The sequence below is a fragment of the Jaculus jaculus genome, chromosome 6 (assembly GCF_020740685.1).
Source record: "Jaculus jaculus isolate mJacJac1 chromosome 6, mJacJac1.mat.Y.cur, whole genome shotgun sequence".
In the NCBI taxonomy this organism is placed as follows: Eukaryota; Metazoa; Chordata; class Mammalia; order Rodentia; family Dipodidae; genus Jaculus; species Jaculus jaculus.
Genome location: NC_059107.1, coordinates 51,928,609 through 51,942,109, shown reverse-complemented (window position 1 = coordinate 51,942,109; position 13,501 = coordinate 51,928,609). Strand labels below are relative to the sequence as shown.

The following is a 13,501-nucleotide window of genomic DNA, read 5'->3' as shown; positions in this document are numbered from 1 at the left end:
TATTCATGTCTGTGTATGTGCACCTGTGTGCATGGGTCTGTGAGGCCAGAGCACAGTCTTCAGGGGTACTCCTCAGAAATGCCATCTACTTTCTCTTGAGACAAGATCACTCATTTTTCTGGAGCTCACCAATAAGCTAGTTAGTCCCAGGTCTCTTTCTGTACCTGTCTCCCAGCACTGGGATCACACGTGCATACCACCATGCCCAGCATTTTTAAGTGGGTTTTGGGGGCTGAACCACAAAAAGTAGAATGCAAAGTGAGGAGGCCTTCAGGAAAGTAAATTCTCCTCCTGCAGAAACAATCATGTTGAATAGGACTAGCTGCCTGGTAAGCTGTGCTGAGAATAATTAGGAATAGTATTTGAACTCAGCATAAAACATGCCATAATTGATTAATCATGGTTGGTATGGCATAGGAAGGAAAATTTATCATTGACTTGACATTCCTGCTCTAGTGCATAGGTTCTAATCATTTCCTTGCCCTCTTTCTTTCTTCCTTCCTTCCTTTCTTCCTTCCTTTCTTTCTTTCTTTCTTCCTTTCTTTTTTTTTTTTTTTTCGAATTGAGATCTCACTCTAGACCAGGCTAACCTGGAATTCGCTATGTAGTCTCAGGGTGATCTTGAACTCATGGTGATCCTCCTACCTCTGCCTCCTGAGTGCTGGGATTAAAGGCATGCACCTCCACGCCCGGCTGATCTTTTCCCTTTTAGATTGTCACTCATAATTTTGTTATTTCTTATAAATATGTCCTCCTTTTTAAAATTTTTCCTTTCTCCCCATGTTTAAGTCTTCCTCTTTCATCCTCCTCATTTTCTGTCCTTTTCTCTTTCTTGTGATTCCTCTTCTTTCTCTATGTCTCTTTCCTACCTCTCTCCCCCCCCCCCCCCACCTCTTACCTTTAAGCCTCAAACTCTTGTCTCAGCCTCCCTGGAATAGTTTACCTTCTTGTTCCTGAGACAAAGCACCCAAACAATAGCAGCAGATGAGAGAAAAAGGTTTACTTTGGTTCATAGTCTCAAGGGGGAACTTCATCATGGTATGAAGAAGATGGTACAGCAAAGGCTGGACATTACATCTTGCCACAGCAGCTGGAAGAAAGCAGTAACATTGAGCTAGGCTCTGGAAAGGTGGAAGCAGTACTATAACATCCCAAAATCCACTCTCAGTAATGCCTCCCCTGTACCTCCCAACTTGCCATTAGCTATGAACCAAATACTTAAAACATGTGAGTCTATGAGAGACATCTCATTCAAACCTAAAACTCCCTAGAAACTGGAATTATATGTATGTAGCACTATACCATGTATATATATATATATGTGTGTGTGTGTGTGTATGTGTATGTGTATGTATATGTATATATATATATATATATATATGTTCTTTATTGACCAGTTTTGTTTTGTTTTGTGATTGATACATGACTACCTTTTATGTGTTTGGAGGAATTCCTTACTTTGTGGTATAAAAAGCTAAAATGGCCAGAACCATGGCTTTCACATGTTGTTCTTTGAGTCACTCCAGACCACTATTTAGCAATTTGATCTAGCAAGCTGACCCAGAATTTGGATCTATGTTTTATCCTAATAAAATTAAACCTATTTAAAACTCTGAATAAGAAAATCATTGACTTGCAGGGCTAAGGAGATGGCTCAGTTGGTAAGAGTGCTTACTGTGCAAGCATGAGAACATGAGCTTGATCCCAAGACCCACATAAACAGCTGACTGGGGCTGTACATACCTGTACGCCCAGTACTGAGGGGTAGAGACAGGAGAATTGCTGAGGCTCTCTGGTTGACCAGTTGGATAGAAAAATGGTGAAATATAGGTTCAGTGTATCACTCTGCCTCAGGGTGGAAAAAGGCAGAACAGTGATAGAAGTGAATACCCAACATCTTCCTTTGGTCTCTGAACATCCAGGTGGGATGCATGAATCTGCACACACACTCATGTGTGTATGCCATACATACACACCAGTCACAAAACAATATATATTTAGCTCAAAGAAATAGGAGGTTGTGTCAGTTCTGAAATTTGTGAATTCTGTGAAATAATAGGATAAATTTCCTGCTTTATTTAGCCAGCTTAATTTCTGCCTCTTGAGACAGTGAACTTGACAGCCATAATGAGTCCTTCTAGGAAAATGGTCTCAAACTTTATTGTGTAGATGAGTTACCCAGGTATCTTTATAAAATACAGATTCTAATAAAAGTGTAAGTGACCTGTTACCTGCTTTTTACCTTTAAGTGGAAAGGATCTAGGGATGCAGAGGCAGGATGAAAGAAGACAGGTTTGGCAAGAGAAAATAAAAAGACACCATTTCAAAGTGTACAGTTTAGGTTAGGGTAAGCCAAGTATTGCATTTAAAATAATCTACCATGTTTAGGGCTAGAGAGATAGCTTCACAGTTAATGTGCTTGTCTGTGAAGCCCAAGGACTCACGTTTGATTCTTCAGGTTCCATGTAACCCAGATGAACATGGTAGTTCATGTGTCTGGAATTCATTTGCAGTGGCTACTCTCTATAAATAAATAATTAAAAATAAATTAAAAAAAATAATTCACTATGTTCAAACACACTAGCACAGCTCAATTGCATTTGTTGACCATGTAACAGTACTAGGTTAGATCAGGACTCCAAATAGCTGTTCTGTACATTCAAGGATCTGGGTTGAATAGGAACAGAGGATCCGCCCAGAGATAAATAAAAGTTAATATAAAGAACTATACATGAGAAGTGTTTATTTGCCTTTAACTTTTTCTCTACAATATAATATAGACATGAAAATCAATGCAGTCACATATACTATATTGAATTATTATTATGCAAATGCTCTTGTAACCACAACCCATATCAATAGATGTCATTTTGCATCCCCTTGTGAGCCTATTCTTTGAAAGGAATCACTTCCTAATGATAGTTTTTGGTTTTGCTTACCAAATGTGTATTTTCAGACGATGTAGTTTAGTTCTTCCTACCTTGTGGGATGTCTTATATTTTCTTTTAATATCCTATATCTCCTCTCATCCTTTCCTGGAGTTAATCATCTATACCTCAAATATTACAATTTTTGGTAAGTTTTCCTTAGTTCATATTTTGCTGATTGCTACAGCTTATTGTGTTATCTGTGCTGTCCTCAGATCATCAGACATATGTAAATTCTCTTCCAGTTCCAATTTTGATCCCATTGGCATGGTCCTATTTGAGATGGTACTATTTTATTGGAGGGTATAGAATGCCTATTTGAGATTGTGATATTTTATCAGAGGTCATATAGTGCCTTGTTATCTTGTGTTTTCAAAACCAATGCTCATTACTTAGATTTCTTATTACATTAGTAAATTTTTATGTATTATCAGAATAAATTTATAGGCAGATCTTTTTTTTTTTTCTCATTAGCCAGAGTAAGGTTTAAGCAAGAAAGAAATTATATCTTGATTCTTTCAAGAAAAATTACTTGTTTTCTTGTCACTTGTCATCTTCAGAAGGTAACCAGTTAATTTTTTAAACTTTTTTTTGTTTATTCTTATTTATTCGAAAGAGGGAGGGAGAGAGAGAGAGAGAGAATGGACTCGCCAGGGCTTCCAGCCACTGGAAATGAACTCCAGATGTGTGCACCCCCTTGTGCATCTGGCTAACATGGGTACTGGGGAATCAAGCCTTGAATCGGGGTCCTTTGGCTTCACAGGCAAGCACTTCACCACTAAGCCATCTCTCCAGCCCTAACCAGTTAATTTTTTCTCTTTTGATTTTAGAAATTATAAACTCATGAATTCAATCATAGCTGATAAATTTTAGACTGCTAAAGCTTTACTCTGTGGAAAGTTACAATTGTCTCATCTTTGGCTAGTAGGGACATTTTGAGTCATTGTTTCATGATCTTAGAAGCCTTTGATAGCTCTTTGGCATTTGACATGTTAAGATTGCCAGATTTATTTGTAGACTACAACACAGGATAGCTGGAACCAGTCATTTTTCTACGCAGTTCTACTTTATTTTTATTTAAAATTATATTTCAAAGGACATGTGTGGTGATGCCTTTGATTCCAGCACTCAGGAGGCAGAGGTAGGAGGTAGGAGGATTGCCATGAGTTGGCGGCCACCCTGAGACTACATAGTGAATTCCAGGTCAGCCTGAGCTGGAGCAAGACCCTACGTCAAAACCCGAAATCAATGTGTGTGTGTGTGTGTGTGTGTGTGTGTGTGTGTGTGTGTGTGTGTGTGCATATATGCATATGCATATGTGTTTTTCATTTCAAATCGTGTGTGTACTAAAGGTGACATGGCATGAAGAAAAAGAAACCCTTGAACACTGTCGGTGGGAATGTTAATTGGTACATCAATTATATAATATTATGGAAGTTCCTCAGAAAACAAAAACTATTATATAATTTACCAATTCTACTTCTAGCTCTATATCCTAAAGAAACAGAATTAATGTCTCAAAGAAATGGTTATACTTTTTCATTTTATTTGCAAGTGTTAGTCACAATTTCCAAGATATAGCCTGTGACCAACACATAATAGGAAGGAAAACTGATGAAATCAAAATAGAAAAAAGACTAGATAGAAAGAAGAAGGAATCCAGTGGTGGAGGGATTCAGGGGGTGGAAGTAGGAAGGTGGTGGGAGGGGATTATAATCACTAGTATGTTGTCTATATGTATGAAAGCTATCAATAAAAAGTTTTTTTTTTTTTAAATTTCACACACACATGTATACTCAGACACACTGGAATATTATTTTTTCACACATAGAAATCCTTTGTATTTGCACCAAAATGTGTGAATTCGAAAGGTATTATAATAATAAGTAAAATAAGACAGATAAAAGGACATATACATACAAAATATGTCCATATCTAATAATAAAAAAGAGAAAAATATCATATGACATCACTTACATATACAATCCAAAACCAAAGTAATAGTTGAGATAGAAATATATCAAAGCAATGACTACCACAGGCTAGGGTAGGGTGGTGGAATAGGGACAAGCATATCTAATGGTATAAATTTTCAGATGTAAGGTTAATAATGTCTCAGTTTTAGATAGATAGTATGGTAATTATTGCTAACAATGCTAGACCACATATTGAAATTTGCTAAGAAGATAGATTTTAAGCATTCTTAGCAAAGATGAAGAGGAAAAGTAACCATGCTAAGGTAAAGTATATTTAAATTAATTCCATTATGGTAATCACTAAACAGTATATACCATTACTAGATTATCATGTTAAACATTTTAAATACCTGTGATTTTTGTTTTTAAAACACTATATTTCAATGCAACTGAAGACATTTTTATGTGATTCAATAGATTTCTATCTCCAAAGTAGGATCACACTTTACCCAGGCAGACTTGAAACTTACTCTGTAGCCTCAGGTTAGCCTGGAACTCACAGGTATCTTCGTACCTCAGCCTTCAAAATGCTGATATTAAAGGTGCATGCCACCATGCCTGGCTTCTACAGATATTTTTAAGTCAGATCTATAAGTACAAGGCTATTTTTATTACCTCTTCAATTTTGTGTTTGGTGCTTTCCCACCAACATACCTAGCTAACAGGGAACTAGAAATGATTTAAAATCTCAGTTAATCATTTGCTTATTCTACCTTTAAGCTCAACAGTATAAAATATTAAATTGCCTCTCCAATAAAAATAATATAATACAATTCAAAATTTCCAGTATTTTTTCTTTTCTCCTCCCATTTTATAGTATTGTAATATATCTTCACTGTCATAGCATACAAAAATTTCACACTGAACTTTTACATTAAACCCTCATTTATTCTCAGCTATTTAAGCAAGTATATACCCAAGTAACACTGCCATTTTTTAAAATATTTTTTGTTTTATTTATTTGAGAACAACAGGCAGAGAGAGAAAGAGGGAGAGAGAGAGAGAGAGAGAGAAAGAGAGAGAGAATGAGAGCACCAGGGCCTCCAGCCACTGCAAATAAACTGCAGATGCATGCACCCCCTTGTACATCTGGCTAATGTGGGTCCTGGGGAATCGAGCCTTGAACCGGGGTCCTTAGGCTTCAAGGCAAACACTTAACTGCTGAGTCATCTCTCCAGCCCAACACTGCAATTTTTTTGAGTTGATTTCCTTATTTTAATGTTAATTTTTCATTTTATTTTTAAAAATACTTTTTATTTATTTATTTGACCAAGGAAGAGGGAGAGAGAGAGAATAGTTATGACAGGGCCTCCAGCCATGGCAAAGGAACTCCACACGCATTGTGCCCCCTGTGTATCTGGCTAACGTGGGTCCTGAACTGAACCAGGTTCTTTGGCTTTGCAGGCAAATGCTTTAACCGCTAAGCCATCCCTCCAGCCCATTTTTTTTTTCATTTAAAAAGAACAATATAAAATCATACATTTGTTTTAAAGCAAGTGCATTTTAAGCAGCAAGTACCAAGTCACCCTTCATGTGTTAGATGGTGATTCCATAGAAGATAACCTTCTTCAGTTCAGAAGATTCAAGTGGGAATCTTCCTACCCTGTGGGACATTTTGGCTCATTTAAGATTAAATCTTAGAATATCACATAAACTAGCTGTTGCAGTCCAGTTCGCATTGCTGGTAGAAATCACCCAACCAAGAGTAGCTTCTGGGAAAAAGAGATTTATTTTGGCTTACAGGCTCGAGGGGAAGCTCCACGATGGCAGGGGAAAACAATGGCATAAGCAGTGGGCAGACATCACCCCTGGCCAACATAAGGTGTACCACAGCAACAAGAGGGTGTGCTAAACACTGGCAAGGGGAAACTGGCTATAATACCCATAAGCCCACCCCCAACAATACACTCCCTCCAGGAGGCATTAATTCCCAAATATCCATCAGCTGGGGACCTAGCATTCAGAACACCTAAGTTTATGGAGGACACCTGAATCAAACCACCACACTAGCCAAGTATTCCTCTGTGAAAACAGAAGGTAGGGTAATGCTGTTATATGAAATCTTTCTTCTTTCCATGTGAATCCATAAACTATCACCAGTTGTTAGCTGATCTGTTCTCAAGTAGTATTTTAAAGTTCATTTTCTATCAGATTTCCTAAAGTAGTTTTTTTTTTTTGTTGTTGTTTTTTTTTTTTTTTTTTTTTTTTGAGGTAGGGTCTCACTCCAGTCCAGGCTGACCTGGAATTCACTATGGAGTGAATCAGGGTGGCCTCTTACTCATGGCAATCCTCCTACCTCTGCCTCCCAAGTGCTGGGATTAAAGGTGTGTACCACTACACCCGGCCTAAAATAGTTTTAAGGAGACAAAATTATCCCTGTCCTTGCATGTTGCTCAAATTCTTTGTGTCTTATATCATGCAAAGTCAGTTTTGCAGGCTATAAAAGTGTTAGCTGTCACTTTTTTTTTTTTTTTTCTAATTCTTAAATACCATGTTCTGTTTTTGACATAAATCTTTTCTGTTAAAATGGTGGAACATGCTTATAATCCTACAGGTGAGAAGGCAGAGACAAAGAACCCCTGGAGCTCACTGGCTAGGGAGTCTACACAAATTAGTGAGCTCTCAGTTAACAAGATAACTTGTCTCAATGAATAGCATGGGACATCAGATATTGAGGAAAACCCTCAAGGCTAACCTCTGGCCTCCACACACATGCACACATATACACACAACAACAACAAAGAAAGTGCTCTATTTTATAATGCTGCTGTAAGTACATGTAAAGAGCCTAGTTGATGACTGATACATGATGTATGTTGTGAAAATATGCACTCACCAATAACTAGCATTATCACCAAGTAGTAATTTCATATGTTTTTCCCAAATGAGTATCTAAGTGATATTAATTTAATTTTAAGCTTTATTAAGTTTCACAAGATGAAGTGTCAAACCAATTCAGAGTAGAGCCAAACCAAACATATATATGCATACCTTATGATAATTAATGTAAAAAGGAATGCAGATTTCTTTTTCACAGCTTTTCTTCTGATCAACAATGAATGTGGGGCTGGAGAGATGGTTTGTCAGTTAAGGTGTTTGCCTGCAAAGCCAAAGGACCTCAGTTCAATTCCCTAGGACCCACATAAGCCAGATACACAAGGGTACACATGTTCATTTGCAGTGGCTGGAGGCCCAGGCACGCCAATTCTCTTTTTCCTTCTCTCTGCCTCTCTCTCTCTCTCTCAAATAAATAAATAATGAATGAATGTGAATGTGCCACCTTGTGAAAGACTCTCCTATGTTGTCCTGGATTGGTATACTTGTTAAGAATATGTACAGATTGTTTATCGCCTTCCCTTGTGTTTATGTTTGTATCTCATACACATTGAAATGGTTATGAACAAAGCAGCACTAAGGAACTTGGACAAGGACAGTTTCATTTTGTTTTCCTGTAGTTGACCCCTTTCTTATTTTAACAAAGTGGGAATGATGGATAATTATCTTTGTTAGAAGATTTGGGTTTGTTTATTCTTTCTTACCTGGAAGCACAATTATATTTCTTTCTGGAGTATGTAGCAACTCTATCTCCATAGCATCTGGGCTGAAATGTTTCTGAGACTGCCAGGTGTTTTCTGTTTCTACTTTTCTGAGAAACAAACAGAGGAAAGGGAAGGTTAAGGAGGTGGGAGGAGAAACGGTGCCACGTTTATTTCCAGGCTCACCATTCCACTCAATGTTCTCCCCAACTGCTAGCTGATGCCTAGAAATTTTGCTGAAAGGCCTGATTTCTCGAACTTTATGATTATTCAGCATTCTTAAATTTGGGCATTTTGTTCAGTGAATGATGAGAACAGACCTTTGGTCAGAGAGTGTATGTAGTACTCAGCTACAGGTCACATATGTAGATTTCTAGCTGGTGTATGATACATTTAATTCATGGAAGGTATTTTTCTGTCTTCACTCTTAGTTATATTGTAATGAGAGCTCAAGTACAGTTTAGAAAAAGTCAACAATTATATTCCTTCATTGTATGCCCATTTTTGTTTTAATTGCAGCTTCGGAAGGCTGTCATGGATCACATATCAGACTCTTTCTTGGAAACCAATGTCCCTTTGCTGGTTCTCATAGAGGCTGCAAAGAGCGGGAATGAGAAGGAGGTAAAGGAATATGCCCAGGTCTTCCGTGAGCATGCCAACAAGCTGGTGGAGGTAAGTGGGGAGAGGTCCAAGGACATATGATTTAGGATGCAGATCCAGAGTTTATCTTTACACATGATTCTGAAAGTTTCAATGGATATTATTCAATATTTTTCTTGGAAAGGAAGTCTTTCAAGCTTCCCTGAAGCCTTTTTCCTCTGACTATTCCTCTATTCCATCTCTGCACCCCATGTCCTTTGGCCATGCTATGAAACATTTATACCATTTCCCTGAAGAGGAGGCAAAGACAAAGTTAAGCAGGAAGGATTCTCTGAGTGCTGAATGCTGGGTTTGAATTGAGTGAGCAGAATTAGAACTGTCAATTGGGAGGCTTAGCACACAATTCCTTTTGCATCTTCATTGGATTCTATTTCACTTGGGCATTAAAGCATAGGTTAGCTGGCTGCTCTGTGACTTTACCTGTGGAATATTGGAACAGATGTCTACTGACCCCAGTAGGGAACCTAGTATAGACCAAAGAAACTATTTCTTCCAAGTACAGCTTGGGCTTACTTATAGGAACATGGATGCAAGGTTATTTATAGGAGCTTAGATGACTTAAAAAATATTTGAATTACCAAAAAGCCCACCCTATAATGGGTAATGATTTCCTGAAATCTGTGTACATGGAGCCTTCACCCAGTTAACCTTCTTCTTGGGGCATGATTACATGAAGCTGGGAATAGGGGAGGATGACCGGGTACTTACTTTGTAGCCCCAGGCTGTCCTTGAACTCACAATGATCCCAAGTGCTAAGATTAAAGGTGTATGCCAATATGTCCAGCCTTACTTTTTAACTCCTCATATTTTTACTTCTGTTTTTATTTTAATCTTTAACCTCCCCCCTCATCTTTATTTGAGGCAGGGTCTCACTCCAACCCAGTCCTACCTGTAAATCACTCTGTGGCCCAAGATTGCCTTAAAACTTACAGTGATCCTCCTACCTGAGTCTTCACAATGCTGGGATTAAAGATGTGAGAAGCAACACTCAGCTCTGTTTTTTTTTGTTTTGTTTTGTTATGCTTTTGGTTTTTGGTTTTGGTTTTGGTTTTGGTTTTCTGAGGTAGGGTTTCACTCTAGCCCAGAATGACCTTGAATTCACTATATAGTCTTAGGGTGGCCTCTAACCCTCGGTAATCCTCCTACCTCTACCTCCCAAGTGCAGGGATTAAAGATGTGTGCCACCACGCCTGGCTGTATTATTATTATTATTATTATTATTATTATTATTATTATTACCAGAAGAAATTTTGCAAGTGGCTTATAAATTCAATCACATTTTTAAAAATCAGCTTACAACTTCATAGTTTTTGTCTTCAATTTTATTTACTTCTGCAATCTTTATATTCTTTCTGCTTTCATTCAGCATCACTTATTTCTCTTTTTCTAATTATTGTAAAGGATAATCATATCATTAAATTTTGTCTTTTATTTTTAGTAATAAATGCATTTAAGGCTATAAATTTCTGTCTAAACTGTGGTTAAGTCTGCTTATTGTCAACTGGCCTAAATTTATTTCATTCTTTCATTTGTGTCCAATACATTTCTAAACCATCTATAACTTCCGTTTTTTTTTTTTTTTCCCCAAGAATTTATAGTTGGTCCTTTTCTTCCTCCTCCTGTCCCTCTTGTTTTTCTGCCTTTTAAATTGATTCCAGTTTTCTAGTAAGATCACTATCATGTTATCTCCCTTAAAAATGTTAACCACAATTATTTCAAGATATTTCGTTTTCTCTTGTCTACAGAATCCAGCTCAGTTAAATGCATTGAATATTTGGCTTCCTCTTTCAAAGGGCGTTCTAGTGAGTCCCCAAAGCCTCCTACCAACCCACATCTGGGATATATTTTCTTTTGTTTGCACAGAAATGAAGCCAGCAAAAACAACAAAAAGATTCAATGTTCTCTATCTACTTTCTCCCTTCTGGTCTCTGTCCAGAGTACCTGTCCAGGAAGGGCATTCCCGACTTCACCTAAATAGCTTTGGTATTTGGATTGAGTAATCTTTTGAGCGATGACCCCACAAATTACTAATCTTCCCTCCTTCCCTCCCACCTTCCCTCCCTCCTTCCCTTCCTCCCTCCCTCCTTCCCTTCCTTCCTTCCTTCTCTTCTACTTTCTCCCTCTTTCTCTCATCTCTCTCACGCACATTTCAGGGTGGCATTGGAGATGCCTCCTATGGAATTATGATCTGATCAGGTAAAGCCAGAAATCACTAGAGTTGTACAAGGGATTTAAGTAAACACATGTCCTTTTTCTGTAAATGGGGTTGAAAGTGAGTTTTCTAGAAATTGCAAGCTCATAGCTGAGGAGGGAGAAAGGCCTTAAGCAGTTGTTAGTAGTCCTGGAACTCCTACTTCAGGCTGAAGAGGGGGCTCCTTCCCTGCTCATGCCCCCTGAATTTGACCTGCCTTTCAACTGTGCCTCAGATTCACCCTATCCTTTGTAGGACAGCTGAGGAAGATTGTTTCAATTCAATCAAACATTGAAGTAATTTGAGGCTGTTTATGGCCCTTTCGTAGTCAGAGTGCCTTTCTTTCACCACAGTCTTGTGATCTTTCAGGCATGCCAGCCTGTCTTCTGGGAAAGATCAGATGTGTTACACCTCATTTGAGAATCATAAATGCATGACCTATGAGACTTCAGAGAACTCTTAAGAAATTCTCTTCCTTTTAGAAACTACCTTCTGTCTGACTTTTTGGTTCTCTTTATACTCTAAGGATGCGTGAATCCCAGGAAGCTGAGTATGGTGACATGGGAAATTAGACTCTTCAGCTAGCATCTTCAATGTATTTTAAGTTTTGATGTCTGTGGAAGCACTTTCTTACTTTCCAGCAAAAAGTATATAATGCTTATTACTATCATCATAGAGTCTGGTTATGTAGGCCAGCCTGGATTCAAGCTCAGTCTTCATCTGCCCTAACTTATAGGGTTCTGTGGTGATAAGCATTATGGCCTTACCATTTCCAGCAAAATATTTTATTGTATATGCCTTATTCTCAGCAAGAGAGTAGATCTACTCCATCATGTAAATCTCCAGGAGAACTGATTTTAAAAGTTTATGTTTTATATTGCTGTTAATATTTTTAGCCAGAGATTGGTTTATTCAAAGGAAATATTAGGCATGTATACCTCAACTGAATATAGAAAGAAATGAGTAGAATCAAATATGGCTGGACTAAAATAGATGATCTGAAGGCTCAGTTTACTTCCTATGGTTCTGTCACTTAGGGCCTCTTTTGTCACCTTGCACCCTCAGAGCACTGTTTAAGAACTCCTGAAGGATCTCAAAATTTCAGTCAATGTAGACCATGTAGATCATTCAGAAAACACTGACTGAAGAATACATGAATATATGAAATAATTTCTATGCTAATGATGACTATTTTAAATATTTATTGACTATTGATTTAATTGCATTTAATTTTTCATGCATTTAAATATATTTTTCTATATGTACTGTTTTCCCCTAGTTAGGTATTAGTATTCACTGAAAATAATGTTAAAAGTGAATGAAGCTTAATCTAACGTATATCACAATGTGCTTTTCCTTAAAAAGTCTTCAACATTTTAGTGCAAATAAAATATGAGCAAAATATGAAGAGGATGAAATACTTTGGCCTTTCATAATTGCCATAAGAAGGAAAATTTAGAAAATGTATTTTCCTTCATAGTACTTGTAACTTTTTATAAAGATAAAATGAACTTATACCAGGGTCTTATGAGAACTCACCAGACCAAATGTGCTATTTTATGATCTGGAATATTAGCCACTGTAGAAAATACCATCTGCATCTGAATATATATATATATATATATATATATATATATATATATATATACATAATGAGGATAGACTTGCCTTGTAAGAATTAGGACCTAAACTTGATCCCCTGAACCCATATAAATGCTGGGCATGGTGGCATATGCCAGTCTCCCTGCCTGTAAAACCCACAGTGGAGAGACAGAGTGTCTGTGGTACTCACTGGCCAGCCATTCTAGCCTAACATAAACTCCAGAACAATGAGAAACTGTCTCAAAAAGAGCTGGATAGTATTCCTGAGGATGACACCTGAGATTGTTCTCTAGGCTCCACACACGTGTACACGTGTACCCACCATGTATTCACCATGTACACCACATACACATGCAGGAAAAGAGGAAATATAGGTAATTTCCCTTCATTGCTGGCAGCCAGCTAACTCACTACTCTGAGGGTAACCTAAGGACTTGAGGGTGTGTGTGGAGGGGTGGGGGGTTAACTCAGGGTATGCTGAGCTTTCAGAGGATGGACATCTGTTCTTTCTCACTTCCAAGTGAATTGAATGGAATTTTGGAGAAATAGAATGCAAATTCTGGCAACCCTGTTTCAAATTAATGTGGTTGGTAGTGGTGGTGAATGTAA

The 13,501-nt window shown here is 37.7% G+C and overlaps 1 protein-coding gene across 3 annotated transcripts in view; it reads left to right on the top strand.

Annotated features, from left to right (window-relative positions):
* The window catches only part of Ctnna2 (catenin alpha 2), a 1,209,750-nt gene that overhangs the window by 941,895 nt on the left and 254,354 nt on the right, over positions 1-13,501 (top strand). For all 3 annotated transcript variants that reach the window (XM_004660539.2, XM_004660538.3, XM_045151911.1), the window contains one exon: positions 8,959-9,111. In XM_004660539.2, the coding sequence (XP_004660596.1) occupies positions 8,959-9,111 (153 nt within the window). The remainder of the gene's footprint in view (positions 1-8,958; positions 9,112-13,501) is intronic.